At 41.4% G+C, this 18,470-nt stretch overlaps 1 protein-coding gene across 4 annotated transcripts in view; it reads right to left on the reverse strand.

Moving 5' to 3' along the window:
- Positions 1 to 18,470, reverse strand: part of cdk14 (cyclin dependent kinase 14) — a 158,189-nt gene that overhangs the window by 88,545 nt on the left and 51,174 nt on the right. For all 4 annotated transcript variants that reach the window (XM_014473923.2, XM_005812599.2, XM_023330709.1 and 1 more), the window contains 4 exons: positions 12,699 to 12,793; positions 12,082 to 12,161; positions 9,105 to 9,199; positions 7,598 to 7,660 (listed from right to left, as the gene is read on the reverse strand). In XM_014473923.2, coding sequence (XP_014329409.2) covers positions 7,598 to 7,660; positions 9,105 to 9,199; positions 12,082 to 12,161; positions 12,699 to 12,793 — 333 coding nt within the window. The remainder of the gene's footprint in view (positions 1 to 7,597; positions 7,661 to 9,104; positions 9,200 to 12,081; positions 12,162 to 12,698; positions 12,794 to 18,470) is intronic.

The raw sequence follows: 18,470 nt of genomic DNA on the forward strand, positions 1-18,470 counted from the left end.
ATTTGCATTTTAATATTATAGTGATGGAGGATGAAGGAGGCTGTTTATGCAGCTTTGACTGGAGTAACATGACTCTGCTCTTCCTCCGACATAAAGCAGGCTTCAAGGCAAATAACACACAAAGTCCTAATATGAGGCCTGAAGGTTGGGCTAGTGTGTATATGGAGCGTGTCTTGTTGCTGGCAACAGATTGGAGGATGAAGAAAGCAATTACAAGAGTGTGACGGCATAAATAAAACATGGAAACACACAGGTACATCCAATATGCCAAATTAATAGCCGAGGTAGAAAACTTTTTCTATGGAGAACAAGTTTAAAAGAACAGCAAAGAAAGAATATTTCAAAATAAAGTAGTCATAATATAAATGGTTCACAAGGGGAAATAGGAGATCTGCTCTCATATCACAGTTTATATATATATATATATATATATATATAAATCATTTGAGTCAGCTGTGTTTCCAGTGAGTCTGCAGGCAGCATTTGGACTCGTATAACTCGGGTTAATGGATAATTTGGACTGCTGGTTCCTGATTTTGATACAAATAGTTGTTTTATGGTATTTTCCATTCTTGGCCACATGTTTGAATTTCCAGTTCCAGAAAAATCATGAGTGCTCCCAGAAGTACATCTCGAAGAGTTGGGGTTTTCAAAGCAGCCCAAGCCTTAGATCCTGCCACCTTACAGTGAGTCTGTGTTTGGTGGCAGATGTGCCCGGGTAAAACAGAAGAGTTAGTCTTAATGTTTTGGCTCATTAATCTAGCTCTTTGGTATTGATTGAAACAATATCCCTCAAGGATCTTCTTCTTATGCTTCCATATGTGAGTTTGTTTAATCATGATGCATTATTAGTTCCTTACTGTGGGAGAAATGAGCTGTCTGATTGGAGTTAAATCATCCATTAACATAATCCATCACCTGAAGAATGACCCCACTGCATGGAAAATAATCCATCATCAGCACACTGATAAACATGCTGCCATTTCTCTAATGATTAAATACTTATTGCAGTCATACCCAAGGCAATCAGAGCTCTGTGTCAAGATAAGCATTATGAAAAAGTGGGTTGCCTCTGAGTTATCCATGTATCGAATGTAGTGGAGTGTGTGTTTTGTCTGGTATTCAATGTGCAGCAAAGAATGAGGCTATGCATCAAAGTGACAGCAGTACACCGGGGTTCATAGTTAGTTGTGTACCTTCTCTAGAACAAAGTAAGGCAAAATGGAGTCAGGCAGTTCGGCAGCAGAAGTAACATGTCAGACACGAAGATGAAACATAGCAATCCAGCTCCCACATCTGGAGACAGCATCATCAGAACAGACTGCTAGATGCCTGGTAAAATGTGTCCACCTCTGGGAAGCAGTAGGTACTTACTGAGAGTATGTATGTCATTAGATGAAACATTTCTAAGCAGAGACTTCATGCACAGAGATTTCAAAGTTGAAAATATTTGAACTACGGTTACTGTTGTCGCTATCACCTCCCGTGTTTTGTATTTGACTCCGGTTTATAGCCATTCCCAGATCAGTTATCCACACCACTGCTCTGGTATCGGCCCCGTGGTGATTCCAATGAGTCTCTGGAGAAAATTACAATGGACCTCTACAGACTCCAGAACAGAACATCAGACTAACATCTGATGTTGCAATAAAACAAATGTGCCTCACAAAATGATATTGAGCTGTTGTTAGCACTTCATCCATTGAGATAAGACTGAACTATTATTATAAGCAGGTGTAAATGTGATTGACAGCTTGTATCTATGCTTAAGACTCCATAGTAATTATTGAGTTGTTGACAGAATGTATTTTATTTTAGTGTTTGTGGGTTTTTTGCTAGAGCTGCTGTCAGCTTTGAGATTTCCATCTGGTGCTAAATGCATATCGTCATCTGACATAATGTGGTTTATTTTACTACTACAATTTTTCACTGCGGATTTGTTTGCTTAAATAATGCATTTGGCTATTAAAATGTGATGCCTGTTTTTGGTCAAAATCTTTTTTTTTTACAAAAAATGTCTTAAGCCATTGTCTTAGGAAAGTGGCCGCATTTGACTGAAAACTCCATTAGAGCTCATCAGATTCAGATCAGGATCCAGAAAAAACAACAAAGAGGATAGTCTGGGAGACTTGGTTCGCTTTCACACTGTGTCTAACAATCCAAATTCTTTGCAATCCAAACACATGCATTTGTCTTGGTTGTATTTACCCAGAATGCCCTGCATTATAGTCTCTGGTCAGCTTGTTTTCAAACCACATCAGAATTCTCTTCAACCGAACTGAGATCTAAGTTTGTAGGCTACCAGAGGTCACTGTTTTCATCTGCATCAGAATTTGACTGCACATTCACAGTTCCCCAAACAAACCAAACTTTCTAGGCAAACAAGCCAGAGTTTGATTAAAGCAGATTAAATATGACTGTGAATGCTCCTTAAAATACATTTTTAGCTCACCTCAACAAGGTCCCTACACTGTTTTCTGAAAATCCAATTATATTGCTTAGGAAGTTTTTTTTGGAATTTGGGATATAAAATGGGACAAGTAGGAAAATCCCTCAGTCAAACTACAGTAGATCTCGATTAATAAGAATATGGATATAAACATTTACTGTAATCCCGGAAACAGGCTTAAAATATAATTGCCAATATTTAAGGTGTGATAACACCAACTCACAAATATTGTTTCAATCTGAAAAAAAGTCAAAAATTATACTTTTTTCTGTTCCTGTAAACAGAGCCAGCAGGACACGCAAATTCAGACAGTAACAGCACAGAAGTTAGCATCATAAAAACAAATGCTCACAGTTACAAATCCCCCCCCCCCCACCCAGCACCGGCTGGGGGTGGGGGTGGGGGGGTGGGGGGGTGGGGGGGGTGAGTAAACACGATGAAATCAGTGAGGGAGAGCTCAAATGAAGAAGTGTTAAATGGAGTGAAAACATTCGACCATCTGCAAGCAGGCACAGAAAAGAGCCTCTATCTTTTCCACTAAGCATCAGTAAAGTGTCGTCTTTAATGGGCTGAATCAGCAACAGCGTCAACCTGCTCAACCTGAGGAGCTGCCAGCAAATGGCTGTAAAGGTCCACAAAGACCCAGAATCATTCTTGGCACATGTTTAAATGTTGGGCCGGGGCATATCGCAGTCATCCGCTGTGTGATTGTACTCCTCCTGGAACACCTCAATTGTACAAACACAAGAAATCACTTGTTGAGTTCTGTGGAGATGTTCTGAACAGCACCATCAAACTGTCACACCAAACAGTGGGATGAAAACGCTGTACAGAAAGCAGAGAGATGAATGGAAGTAGTCAAACTATCAGAGAGTCAAATTTGGATCAGGAACTTGGTATATTTGATTTATCTCATCTGGAACATTTGGTTAAAGTTTATATTCAAAATCAGAGAATCTAGCAAGGCAAGAGATTGAAGCAGTACATTTTACAATCCCTCATTAGAGTTGTGGAAAACTTTTTGCCCATAAAAAGCAGCTTCCACATTTATTATAAATGTAAATGTAAAAATTCATATTTTATGGCAGATCAAATTAATCTGCTATTACCCTGGTAAAGAAAAATACAACCTTTAAAGTGAGGACATTTCCAGATTTTAATTAGGAAGGTATATATATATATATATATATATATATATATATATATATATATATATATATATATCACTGGAGGTGGACTTATTGCCAGTGGGACAGAGCTCAGTTCTCTCTAACAGTCACAGAGTTACACAGAGAAGGATAACCAGCTCCTGATGGTATGGCAGCCTCGCTCCTGTCAGTCTGCCCCAAAGCAGACTGACAGTATGTGAATGGGTGAATGACTGACTATTATGTGAAGCACTTTGGGGTCCCCTGGACTTGATAAAGTAATATAGAAGTACAGGACAATTATCATTTATCATTTAGCTTCCTCCTTGCACATCTTTCTGAATCAGCCAGACTTCTCAGTCCTCTCTATCTCCCTCACAGATCTGTGAACGTGGCATTGAACTTAACTGCTCCAAGTAAAGTCAAAGTAAAGAGTTGCCTCAAGTTAAAAATGTGTTCCTTTTAAGTTAATTCAACACAAGTAAGTTGTCATCACTAACCCAAAAGAATTAATGTAAATAAGTCCATAGCATGAACTGTAGTCCAAATGCACTTTTTATAGTGCAGAGCCAGGAGACATGTCTTGTGCTGTCAATCAACTCATCCTTACTGTCGTCATCGGTGGACATGCAAACTAGCCTTAGCATTCAAAACATTGTCTGCTGACAGGGAGAAGCTGTAGTGTAGCAGAGAGCAGGGGTGGAGGGTCGAGGGAGCAGTTCACAGAAATGGGCATGATTGGCAGCGATTTTTTAATTTTTTTACAAGTTATCTTTCTAATACCATTCTGTAAGAACGTAGTGAATTTCAACAAATATGTCAAAAAATATTATTTTCATAAAAGTTACATACTGTAGCTTTAACATGCCTTCTGCTCACCAAAGCTCAACCTTGGAGCTTCAATCCCCAGCCAAGCTTCTACCTATAGAGCATCCGTCCACTGCTCCTCCAGACTAGCGGCAGCAGCAGCAGTTAGCAAACACCTGGCGGAGCTGCTGAGCTTATCATACAAGCTACAATACTCCTAATAATAGTTAGGTACTGTATGTCAGCATGGAGGCTGATTTTTCAGGAGGTTCTGTAACCAAAATCAGGCTTTAAAAGCAACTTAAGCTATGAAAATACTGCACATATTAAAACACTTAAAAGAAATTAGACATCACAGCCATATATGACGGTTTGAAATTGACCTCCGTCTCTTCAAGAGCCTTCAAGTCTTTCCACATCATCACAACTATGATTCTCTATGCTGTTAATTGATGTCTGTGATAACTGTTCTTATGGGAATACATGAACCAACATGTGTGTCAGCTGCATGTCTCTCTCAGTGAGATTTTTGTTCAACTTCCTTTCCATCCTCACTGAAGAATGGATCAGGGAAATATTGCTATGTGTTACATTCCTGTCTTCTGTAGTTTACAAAAAATTGAATAATTAGTGGTGCAGATAAAATATGCCAACAGGGTTATTTTAAAAACTAGTGTTTCTTGGGAATAAAGGTGCTAATTACGCTCCCACAATACTAGATGAACTATTTCTTCCATATTTGTACCCGGTGTGCTAACAATGCTGACAGGAGCTTTCAGCTTTCGCTAAACTTAATTATGAGGGACAAACGCTCCCTGCTTCTGGGTTGTGGGCATCACTTTACCTCTGATATATGAGGATGTCAGTGAGTCAGGCTCCTTCATCCGACTGGGCCTAATGTAATATAAAGGAGCACTTCAGCAGCAGTCAGAGTGAGGTCATCCTGCCGGGCGTTGGATTACAGCCGTCCTGCTAACAAACTACAGTCAATGGGGCAGGAAGGGTTAATGGCGCTGTGTCGTTTCCACTGGGTTTCACCAGGACTAACCAGTTCAGGCGCAGACCTCAGGTCAGTTTGAGTGGAGCTGCAGTGACATTCGCATGCTCTCACCACTCTGCTGATGGCCGTTAATTACAGCAGCAGGGACTGTTACGGCTACGTCCCCGCATGTTAATTTGGTCAGGCAGCAGAGACACTAATAGCTTTTATGCAGCTGATTAGTAAACAACAGCACATCTGTGTGACATTAAAGCCCCTCATGGAGCTTCTGCTCAGGTTGGTGCTGGCCTGTGGCTGAACTGAACATCAGTCTGCCTCCTTTAGGCTCAGTCAGAGGCTGGAGGGGGAAGGTAAAGTGAAAGAGTTCAGTTAAAATGGGTGAAAAGGTTAAATAGGTTACATTCCATGTTTGTACATAGAATGCTTTTCAGTGTTTTATTAAAATGTTACCTTAGTGTTTTACTAAAATAGGAAATTCTACGTGTTATTAGAGGGGGTCGTAAGTATTTGCAGATTTTAGCTAGCTGTAGGCAGCTATCACCAAGAGTACCAGAAGTCTACTTTCTATATTAATATTAAACAGGTCAGAAAATCACACCAAGTGCTCCTGGACCACTTTAGGATATAAAACCTTTGAAGAGTGCTGCCACCACCCAAACCCTGGTTATGCCCCTCCTGAAGTGATGGACAGTGGAAGCATCTAAATTTGAGGTTTATCCAACACCATGCTGCACAGAACAGCAGAGAGGAAGTGATGGACTACTGTAACCATTCTCATAATGATATGTGTGGTTCCAATTCACAACATGTCATGTCTACATAAAGTCACGAAGCCTATCAACACGTTGGAAACTCCGTGGCAGGAGTCTCACTGTTAGGTAACAGAGTCGATGGGTGTGAACACCTCGCTCAGCTCTCCTGCAGTAATCTCACATCATCCATGTGACTCGCATGGCTGCTGGCAGCAGGAGAAACACACAGAGCTTTTGTAAATCTGTGGCGTTGAAACTTATGAGCTGCTGGATGACAGATGGGGCCTGAACTGTCACCTCCCTGCATGACAGAACTTCCTAACGCCCCCTCCACCACCAAGATGCCTGGTTTACCACATTATCGGTTCTTCCCACCTGTTAATTTATGTTAGCTGGGTCCTGCAGTCGTGCAAACACAGGCAGCATGAGTGACTCAGAGAGCTGCACGGTCATACAGGACAGGCTCGTAGCTTCACCAGCTCGGACTGCCATCCCTGTGTCGTCTAAAGGAGGTCAAAATTAACTAATGACTGTTTTAAGATGACAGAATAGTAACTTTCTACTTTCTGAACATTTGCTGCTGATGTATTCAAACAGTGGAGTTTGAATACATCCTCCTGCCATAGTTTACCTGCTATATGTATGGCAGGTGTCCTGCAGATTATTTAGCAAGAGGTCTGTGTACTTTTCAGTGATGTTCTAATTATTATTACACACCCATATGTTGGTTGTTGCTATGGTTTCACGGTTATTGTTTTTTGTTTCTCTCCGGGTGTAGAAGTACAGGTATACTGACAGAAAAATGAATTCTTAATCTGTTGGTTCTGTGGTTTTTCTTGGTGTTTGTAGATCTCCTCCATCCAGTCTGACTGAGCTTGGCTGTTTCACAAAGACAAACAAACTCAAATTTCAGTCTGAAGATTTTCACAGCTGCTAGAGACAAACCCCAAAAGGTGATTCCACAAAGAGTAAAACATGAAAGAGCTGAATGCATACGCACACCACACTTTTCAGATCTTAATTTGGAAAGCTTTGGAAAACCATTTAACATGACATTCCTGTAACCTTAAGTTAATGTGTACATTCCTGTTGGGACCAGCAGCCTTTGAGCTGTTTACTTCTCTCTCAGAGACTAAACACACTGTCCCAGTGGCTAAAGAACTCTGTCACAGGATCATCATCAAGATCAGCAGCACGAAACAAGAACCACTGAACTTCCAGAACTGCGAAGCTTCCAAGAACTAATCACATGGTAAAGTATTCCCAGCCCGAAGAAAAAGTTGTAAAATTAAATGAATAATGAAAACAAAGGCAGATTCTAACCAATGTTGGTAGGGATTGGAGGTTGTGTTCACTAAACCCAGATTGATCACTGACTAAAAGAAACAAACTGTTCGGGGTCAACAATAAAAAAATCCAGTCTGTAGAAGAGAAGCATTACCTTCACGTTGTCTGGGTGGAGACCGCCTGGGTGTTTGTCCATGTACTGACACAGGTCTGTGTGCTGCAACATGAAAGATGATTTTTATTTCAATCAATTTTACAAAATGCTTTGCTTACTACAGTTGACTTACAGTATTCTATACTATAGTTGAATACAGAGTTCACTAAAGCAGCAGGAATATCTGATTTATCAACAGATTGATCTATATGTTATTTTAACAGCAGCGATGAATGAATTGTAGTTTTTCTGTCTTTAATAGAGGCACTCAGATCAGAATTTGATTCCTGTTGATCTCTGAGCAAAGACACTTCATACAGTAATAATATCTTAATTTCTTCTTTTTTCAGGATACCACAAAACAGGAAGAATGTTTATATTTTATCAAAGTTGACCACATGAACTGACAGAGTCCTCACTGACGGTAAAGCGGACATGTTTAGCAGGCAGGCAGCGTTTTGGTGCTTTGTGAGCAGATTTATGGATGGAGGAGGCAGTGGTTCGGAAATCACAGAGATATTTACAATCTCCCACTGCTGCTCACACCAAAGGAGCCTGCTGAATAATTCACACGCAGACATGCCTGTCCATCTCCCACAAAGTCATGCACCACATCTCTGTTTTCATCTTTCCCCTTTTTATTTCCATTATCTCCATCTCTCTGTAATACTTGCCACTGATTTAACCCATCGGTTTTCTGTCCTCGCATTATGCCCTCCTGCCGTCACTCTCCATTAGCTTTTAGAAAAATCTATAATGTGTTTTTCTGCATCCTTATGAGCAACAGCACCGAACTTGACATTAACTTGAAGTTTCCACCAGCGATAAATAAACCCATCCCTAGCAGTCAGTCTGCTACATATAGGAAGGATTTACTGTTTTGAGCAGAAGGTAAGAGAAGATCCAGCAGGAACAATAACCTAATAAGCTGATCTTTTCCATCATGTTTAATTTAAACAGAATCTGCTGAGTTCTACTCATATCTCACAAGCAGAACCAGATTATAAACTGCATCAGACCACTCCATTTACCCCACCCTGGCTGAAAAGCTGAGTAAGACGGAGGAGGGATCCAGATCCGCTCATCCGCTCACAAGCTGAAGATCAAAGATTCATCTGAATAGAAATCCAGCCCTGCAATGGAGCGGTGACCTGCCCAGGGCAGACCGCACCTCACCTCCCACCCAGTGGTTGCTAAAGAGAGGCATATCCCCCCGCCCTCCACACCAACACACACACACCTTTATTACTTTAGTAAAAACTAAAAGAAATCCATGAGAGCTTTAACAGTTTTTAAAGGCCTGTGAACCGTTAAAGAGTTTACCAGTTAAAATATTCACAGCTCGTGTTGCAGAGAGCTGGGTATGAAAAACTGAAAGGTCTCACAAAGCAAAAAATAAATATAGATACTCATCAGAACTATGGTTTCCCTGAAGTCATACTTTTAATCTACATTTGGAGCTCTGTGGTCCACCCATCACACAGCTGAGGTCAGAGTTCAAACTCACCACATACTCGAACACCAGAGTCAGGGTTTCCTTGGTGTGGATGATGTCATGGAGGAGCACGATGTTGGCATGTTTCAGTCCTTTCAGAAGAGACGCTGCAAACAGAGAACAGCAGAACCAGAGGCCCATTATGATGTGTTACAGTAGATGATGCAGCCAGATAACCAGCAGCTCTATGATCATTAGCTGGACTGTTGGAGCGCTTCAGTACCTGCAGGGATTAGGGAAGGATTACAACACACAGAAAACACAGGCTGGATTCAGCGTCAGAGGTTCTCACACTCACTTTTTAAAACATTTATGATGTAAGAGGTGTCTGTAATCAGCAGTGAGGAGAGGCTCTGGAGGAATGCTTCATTTACCAACTGAATTTATGCTTCATACAAGTAAGTTGAACATGTTCAAATATTTGTAATGCCATAAAGTTGACATAAAACCCCAGTAATCCTCCTGCCAGCACATCATTAAACTGATGAAGGCAGAGATCATCTGGAACCAAAGTGACTTGGATCATACCAGTTCTACAGTGCAGTGGGTGGGACAGAACTTAGGAGTTATTTTTAATGTTTAGTTTTTCTTTTGCTATTTAAATAAAATACAATGACAATAAACATATTTGTACATTTGCCTTACTGCCAAGAGTTATTACATTTCTTTGGGAGCAGCTGTTCTGTGTTTAGGTGAATATAGACACAGTGTTCTAGTGGCAGCAACCACAGAACAGAAAACTGACAAAAACAAACATTCATAAGAAACATGGCCACCTAATTATCCACATTACCCTACTTAAGTACTGAATAAAGTTTATCTTCTTTTCCCTTCAACATTACTTTGTTCCACCCAAAGGATTTAGTTCAACTTTGTCTTTCACTCCCATGACCGCAGGTCTATAAAATGCACTTTCTTCAGTCATTATGTACAGACCTCCAAACTCAATGTATTTTAGCCTAGTTTCTAGAGTACATATCTTAGTTATAAATCTTACATATAGGAGCTTGTTTTAAGTCAATAATTCCTTACTATTGATTGAAAAGTACTGGTTCAATTGGCAGATTATGTCACTTATAGCATCTGAAAAATCTCTTATAGCATCTGAAAAGTCTTCAAAAATTGTCTGAAGATAATTTCACTTCAGATTAGTGAAATTATCTGCCAATGGAATAAATACTTTTTCATCAATATTAAGGATTTTTGAACTTACAGCAAGCTCTTGAAGAGTTACTTAGAAGTTTGTTTTCTTATTTCATGTCTTCTAATATATTTGCACTACAAACTAGACTAAGAATACCTGTTAGGTTTTGCATTTCTGCAGTGAAAACTTACGAAAAGCAGCAATGATATTTGTTATAGTTGCAAAAAAAAAACTTAATATCACTCAAACTTGTGTGGATAAAGGCAGACAAGGGAAAATTATAACGTCATATTTAATATGCAGATTTGATTCTGTCTGTTTCTGTTTGCTGATTTAAAGAGAAGCAGGAGAAGGATCTGTGTTGTGTTGTCACTACAGTCTTACTCTAACTGGTCTGAGGTCTGTGATTACTGATCTCTGATCATCTATTTGAACTGGCAAAGGATCAATGAAATGAGAAGTTTTCACTCGTTTCCTTGTTTACAAAACCTCTACTGTATTAACTGAACATCAGCAAAGGTCTCGAAGCCTCAATTACTGAGATAAAGTTCAGTCAAACAACAGTAACAGGAATCTGTTTTATTTGGACCAAATATTAGAGCAACATAAGCTTGGTTATGTTATTCACAGGACCAAGTGGGTTTTCAGAAGGTTACCAACGGGATTAATGTTTAAGTTCTGTTTCAAAGGCACAGAGAGGATTTGATGGACAGATCGTTGGAAAGTTGCCCGGTGCCAGAGCCTCATGAATGCATTCATCCTGCAGGAGAAGCTAAAGGTTGTTCAAAATAATAGAAGCAGATCAAAGACAGGACTATGTGTGGATCTGCAGCCTGATACCTCCAGGATCCTGTCACCAGCTTGTGAAGACATGCACAACCTCCCTGGATACATGGACACACACACTCACGCGCACACACACGCGTACCCCCCCCCCCCCCCCACACACACACACACACACATGGATGGAGTAGTTTATAGAGGGGTAATGCTGGTCACATATCTGCGCTGTGCGCTTCTTACTCAGAAAGTGCTGAATTAGTCCAATTTCAAAGCACCCATCTGATCTGTTCTCAGGGAGAGTTGAGCCTCTGTATGATAGAAGCGTCTTCTCATCTCAGGTTCATTTCCATATGAGCGGGTTGTGTGGAGCAGAGGCTTTTACTTTCAGCAAAGTCAGGAAAGTCAGGAACTTCTGGAGCTTTTTTTTTTTTTTTTACAGATCCTAATTACTGAGAACCTTCTGAACTAATCAGACCTTTTCTAGTGTGCATGTTCAGTCTGAGGGCTAAAACTGACCACTTGCATGGACTACACCGGCTGATGCTGAGAGTACCCTCCTCCTGCAGAACATCCACCGCTGTGGTAGAGTTCAGATTGTGATTTAAACAGAAGCTTCAAAGCAGTTATTGGCTTTAAAACCAAACGCTGTCACCCTGAAACTTGTGTGAATATGTAACTGGAGCAGTCTGGAAATAAAGATGACAAGCAGCCCATGCATGTCACTACTGAACACAAGTGTGACACATGAGGACATATTTGTTACTAGAATAAAAAATAACCTAGTTAAATCTACTGTACTGAATTTTACTGTGCTGTACTGTGACATCTTAAAAAATTACAACCCCATACAATCTATGCTTGTTGAGAATGAAAATCCAAACACTTCAAATTAAGCATTAAAGATTGTCATTAAAGATTGTCATTAAAGATTGTAAACTAGTAAACTTTACATTTTTCAGACTGTTACCAGCTGTGACCCTGAAGAGGGCTGGAGGAACATTCCCATTACTCTACTATGAACAGGAAGTGAACTGGGATTCAGATTTTTTTTTTTTCACTTACCCTCCCTTATGGCTGTGAAGGGTGTTCCTTCCTCCTCCTGCAGACGGATCACTTTCAGAGCCACCAGCTTCCCGTTCACCCTGATGACAGCACAAATAACAAAGTGCCATAATCTGCTGGACTTTCTTCATTATGTAGAAAAACGAGACAATTCAAAGTCAGCAAAGACTGAGAACAGAGAGAGGAGAGTTAAGTCAATGAAAAGTAATTTAGCAGCACTGGAGTGAGACTGGGGTACAAGGGCGCAGCACTACAGCTGAATGAAGCTCACCAATCAAAAGAGACACGAAATAACATCATCACAAAGAAGATTAGAGGCTGCAGAGGTTTGTGCATTTGCAGCCCCAGAACTTTTCATTTCTCACAATTTAATTAGAAAAATCTGGGAGAAAAGCACTGAACCATTAAGAGAGGGAAAAAAATCGTCCATTCTCTGGTAATTAAAATACAGGAATCTGCACTGTATGTGTGGGACTTTACATTAAAACCAGGATCTGCAACTGTCATAAGCTTTTCATCGACTTTTGATTCAGTTACAACAGCGGCATGTAAAATTAAACACATCATTGAATGCATGGGTGAGGGAAAAACAAGAGAAACATGTGAACACTGCTTACTTGCTCTTTCCTTTGTAAACTGTTGCATATGAGCCTTCTCCCAGCTTCTCCAGCTTCTCATATGAGTCTGCCTTTCCAAACTTGGGGCTTGTGGGCTGAGTGAAAAAGGGAGAGACAGAAAATATTATTTAAATGGGTGAATTCAGAAAAGAAGAGAAGAAACAATTCTGGGATTAAAGAAAAAGACATTGCAATTCTAAGAGAGTTATTAAAATCCAAAGGTTCCACACTGCATCACCAGGAAGGCATCACTGGGAGGAACAGTCTACTTAGAGCCCTTTTTAAAGTTCCAATGAGCCTGTAACTTTCAGACATTTTTCATTGATTGCTGCTGAAACCTACAGCTGTACGGCAATAAGAACTTGAGAAGAACAGCTTAAAATTTATCTGGTAAAAATCAGACGCAAGCAGAAACCAGTTAATCACCAGATGAGCTTCCAGAAGGAATGGTCTGACTTATGCATGAAGATCTATGGAACCCCTAGTGGATATGGGTGGTACTTTTATTTTCTTTTTGAATTAGCTCGCAAAAGTATTGCGTAAATACTGTTGTGCTCTCGCAATAAATCACATTTCAGCAATACAGCAGTTCAAAGTGCTTTACATCATGAAAATCATAAACACATCATATAGTCAATAGTTGTGAAAACCAGTGACAGACATTACATTTTGTCAACTGTCATTCAAAATCATTAATGCTCATCAGATGTGTTGGTCACTGTTCCATTAATTATCTTTAAAAGTCTTGATTTAACGGAACTTACAGCTGTTACAGCTGTTTTGCAGTTTTCTGGAAGTTTGTTACAGATTTGAGGTGCAAAGAAGCTGAATGCTGCTCAAATTACTTTTTAGTCATTTTACAGCTTTCTTTTAATGAACAATAATGTTTCAGGAACAATGCATGCTTTTTAGGTTTATTTATAATACTTCCACCATGCATTATTAATGAGTCTTTAAGCAGTTTCCATATATGTGCTTATAAAAGCCCTAAACTGAGCTCAGCATAATGTCTCTTCCATCCAAATCCATAGCTGGGCTTCAGACGCCCCATCCTCAACAGATACCCTCCTCCACTTTATGCCCCTCCAGCCCCATCTTGTTATCTCTCTGCTTTCTGCAGAGCTAATAAGCTCAGCATTTCTCAGAGCTTTTCTAAACAAATTAAGTTTTCTCCAGGGATCAAGCAGGAAGTGAAACTCTGTCTGTACACTAAACTCAAAACGTAGGATGTTCCCGACCAGCCAACCTCTCCTCTCCTTCAGACTAACTATAAAGCGTTCCCTTTTTTATTCCAAATTGTAGTGAAGACAGATCCTGAATTTGAAAAAGGCAAATCTGCTTTTCTAGCTCAAAACAAACCAAATATTACTGAAACAGAAAATGATACACTGAATAATAATTCTTGCACAACGAAATTCCATATTATCCCACAGGTCAAACTAAATAAAAGAACATTAGCTTATAATAGATTTTTCAAGGTTTTCAAGTTGATTGGAACAAAATGGTTGAAACCAAAAATCCAGCAAGAAACAATGAAAATTTCTCCTGTTTCGTTCAAGTACATTTGTTATTAATATTATGTTCTTTGCTTATTTTGCCATTTTTGATGAGTTTGTTGATAATTGTTTGCATTTCATGCTCTAGCTTTTAGAAAACACTTCTGTGTTAAACCTGGTTATGTTGGAAGTGCCCCATAAATACATTCTGATCAACTGATAACAATTTTACTGGGGTACTTAGTTATGAAATGTTGGTTGAAATTCAAGCATGTTGAACTTCCTGAACAGAGCACCTGTGAAGGGCACAATTTGCAGATTTTCATAATCTGGCTGAAACAACTTATTTGTGTTTTACAGCCACTCTGGCAGGAAATCAATCAACCTTCATGTCTGTCCTATTAAGTCTTGTTTGTGTTCATATTTATTAGGTCATTCATACTGTGAGCTAAATTAAAAAAGGAACACTATACAAAAGCAGAAAATCTTATTTGCATGATTAGGAAACGCATGTTTGTTTCAGTTAAGATCAGGGGAAAACAGCATGCTGTAAATTGGTTATAGATAAGAGAAAAACAGTCAGCTAAAGCTGAGAGAAATCAAAACTGCTGATCAGATTCAAATCAAAACCAACACAGATTCAGAATACATGCTTCAGATTGATGTTTGTAATTATATAAGGAAATGCACCTTTAAATAAAACAGTGATATTTTATGGATTCTTAAGATTTATCATATTTGACTAAAAAGGATTTGGCTTCTGGATTAAATAACATACATCTGTCTTAAGAATAGCTAATTATTGTCATAATTTGAGGCTAATCTTTTGACCCACATGCAGAATACACTTCAGGATACAGAGAGTGTCAGTTAAATAAAGTTTATTGTAAAAAGAGTTTGAATGTATCTTCTTTGCCCGGGGTATGGGACAGCTGGAGATCTGGATTCTGAGGATGGAGTAGATGAGAGGTGAGTAAGTAGTACTGAAGGTGAAAAAGAGAATAATAGGAGACCTTACTAGTGAAATGGAACTGATCCACCAGGGGGAGGTATTCTGCTGGTGCTGGAACTTGGTTTCTAGGGTGAGTGCCGGGTCCAGGTGGGGTTGGAACTGAAGCCAGGAGATCCAGAGAGAATGGGCGGCGATGAGGGTTTGTTAGTTGCACTTCATTGGAGGGCGGACAGGTTGTAGCACAGACTTGATCAGCCAGAAGAACCAGTCGTAGGGATTTATGAACCAGGGGTTTCTTTATGAAGAATCTTGGAGGTGAAACGGTAAAACTCATAAGGCACAAAGGTAACAGCCGCTGAGAACCTACAAGGAAAACACAAGGGAGGCTTGAGTAAAACACTTAGAAAACTCAGCAAGAGCACACACTGAGGGGCACAGAGTACCATGAACGGCAACACTCAGGCATCGAAGGACTGGTGACAGGCTTCTCTTAAACACTGGCTGATGACAGATAGGCTGCAGGTGTGATGGCTGAACACCTGAGACCGCCCTCTGGACAACACAGCTTCCTGGCTCCATCTAGTGGATAACTAGAGACAAGAAAAGCAGCCCCACAGAAACCAAAACTCCAGCTTCCCAACAGTACCCCCCCCTCAACGGCCGCCACCTGGCGGCCCAAAAGAGCAAGAAGGAAGTGAGGCACGGTAGTCAGAGATGAGTCCAGGGTCTAAAATGAAAGAACCGGGCACCCAGGACCGTTCCTCCGGGCCGTAGCCCTCCCAGTCAACGAGGTACTGCCACCCACGACCCCGCCGACGGGAGTCCACGACCCGGCGAACAGCGAAAGCCGGGTGCCCATCAATGTCCCGGGCGGGGGGCGGGGGCACGGAAGGAGGGCACAATGCACTGGTCTGGACAGGTTTGACTTGGGACACATGAAACGTGGGATGGATGCGTAAAGTGGACGGAAGACGGAGACGGACTGCAGTGGGGCCGATGACTGATTCGATCTCATATGGGCCAATGAATCTGGGGGAAAGTTTCTTACACATAGATTTAAGAGAAATATCTCGAGCCGAGAGCCAAACCTTCTGTCCAGGTGTGTAGTGGGGAGCGGGGATCCTTTTGCGGTCTGCAAAGCGTCGGTTCTGTTCGGCTGTGCGGTTGAGTGCGATGACGGTCTTGTTCCAGATGTCTTTACAGCGGCGGATGTGGTGTTGAACAGAAGAAACGGAGATGTCTTTCTCATCGGATGGAAATAGTGGGGGTTGATATCCCAGAGAGACCTCAAATGGAGAAAAACCAGTGGCAGCAGAAACATGAATGTTGTGAGCATACTCCACCCAGGGTAGAAACTTATTCCAGTCAGATGGATCGGTGGATGTGAAACACCTGAGGGTTGACTCAAGTTCTTGGTTCAGTCTCTCAGTCTGACCGTTGGATTGGGGATGATAGCCGGATGTTAAGGTGACCTTGGCATCTAGAGCAGAGCAGAAGTGTTTCCAAACCTGAGAAGTAAACTGAGGACCGCGATCAGACAAGATCTCCTGGGGAATTCCATGCAGGCGAAAGACATGTTTTATCAGGAGCTGAGCAGTTTGAAAAGCTGTGGGAAGTTTTCTGAGGGGAATGAGATGACATGATTTAGAGAAGCGGTCTATTATAGTAAAGATGGTGGTCATACCTCTAGATGGCGGAAGTCCAGTTACAAAATCAATGGAAATATGGGACCACGGGCGCTTGGGGATGGAGAGAGGTTGAAGAAATCCGGATGGAGGTCGGTGAGATGACTTATTACGGGCACAAGTGGAACAGGCGAGGACGTATTCCTTGACATCATTATGTACAGAAGGCCACCAGAATCGACGGTTGATGAGTGCTATGGTACGACTGATTCCTGGATGGGCTGAAAATTTGGCCGAATGAATCCAATGAATGAGTTTGGCTCTGGCTGTGGTTGGTACATAAGTCTTGTTAGTGGGTCCGGTGCCGGGATCAGGTTCAGACTGTTGGGCTTGACGAATGATGCTTTCAATGTCCCATGTAACAGTGGCCACGGTGCAGCTAGGCGGTAGTATGGGGGCTGGGGTCTTATTTGAGTCGTCAGGAGCATAAATCCGGGAGAGCGCATCAGGCTTGATGTTCCTGGAACCTGGGCGATACGAAATTGACAGGTTAAACCGAGAGAAAAACAAAGACCAGCGGGACTGACGGGGGTTAAGTCGTTTGGCTGACTGGAGGTATGACAGGTTCTTGTGATCAGTCCAGACCAGTACAGGATGTTCTGCACCCTCCAACCAGTGCCGCCACTCCTCCAAGGCAAGCTTGATGGCCAACAGTTCTCGGTCACCAACATCGTAGTTCCGTTCTGCAGGTGAGAGTCTACGGGAAAAGAAGGCACAGGGGTGAGTTCTGTTATCAGAGTCTGACTGTTGGGAAAGCACAGCGCCGACCCCAGTCTCAGAAGCATCCACCTCCACAATGAATTGTTTGCTGGGGTCGGGCTGGATAAGAACTGGGGCATTGGCGAACAGGTTCTTGAGACTGAGGAAAGCTGCTTCAGCTTCTGGGGTCCAGTTAAAAGATATTTTGGAGGAGGTGAGTGCTGTCAGGGGTAGAGCTGTTTGACTGTAGTTGCGGATGAATCGTCTATAAAAATTGGCAAAACCTAGAAATCTTTGAAGCTGTTTGCGTGTCTGAGGAGTGGGCCAATCTAGAACTGCTTTAATCTTTTCGGGTGTTGGTGCTACCTGTCCACCCTCCAGAATGAAACCCAAGAATGAAACAGATGGTTTGTGGAATTCGCACTTCTCAGCCTTAACATATAATCTGTTCTCAAGGAGGCGTTGGAGCACCATGCGGACATGTTCCTTATGTTCTGATATGGTTTTGGAATAAATGAGAATGTCGTCCAGATATACAAACACGAATAAGTTCAGGAAATCTCGGAGCATATCATTTACTAAGGCTTGAAAAAATGCTGGCGCGTTGGAAAGGCCAAAAGGCATGACTAAATACTCGAAGTGTCCTATGGGTGTTTTAAAAGCGGTCTTCCATTCATCCCCCTGGCGGATACGGAGCAAATGATAAGCATTGCGGAGGTCGAGCTTAGAAAAAATTGTGGCGCCGTGAACTGGTTCTAGGGCTGAAGAAATGAGGGGTAATGGATACTTGTTTCTAACAGTTATTTGATTTAACCCCCTATAATCGATGCACGGGCGTAATGAACCATCTTTCTTTCCGACAAAAAAGAACCCTGCGCCTAGAGGAGAAGAAGAGGGGCGAATGATACCTGCGGCTAATGAATCGTTGATGTATGTTTCC

The sequence above is a fragment of the Xiphophorus maculatus genome, chromosome 3 (genome assembly GCF_002775205.1).
Source record: "Xiphophorus maculatus strain JP 163 A chromosome 3, X_maculatus-5.0-male, whole genome shotgun sequence".
Lineage (NCBI taxonomy): Eukaryota > Metazoa > Chordata > Actinopteri > Cyprinodontiformes > Poeciliidae > Xiphophorus > Xiphophorus maculatus.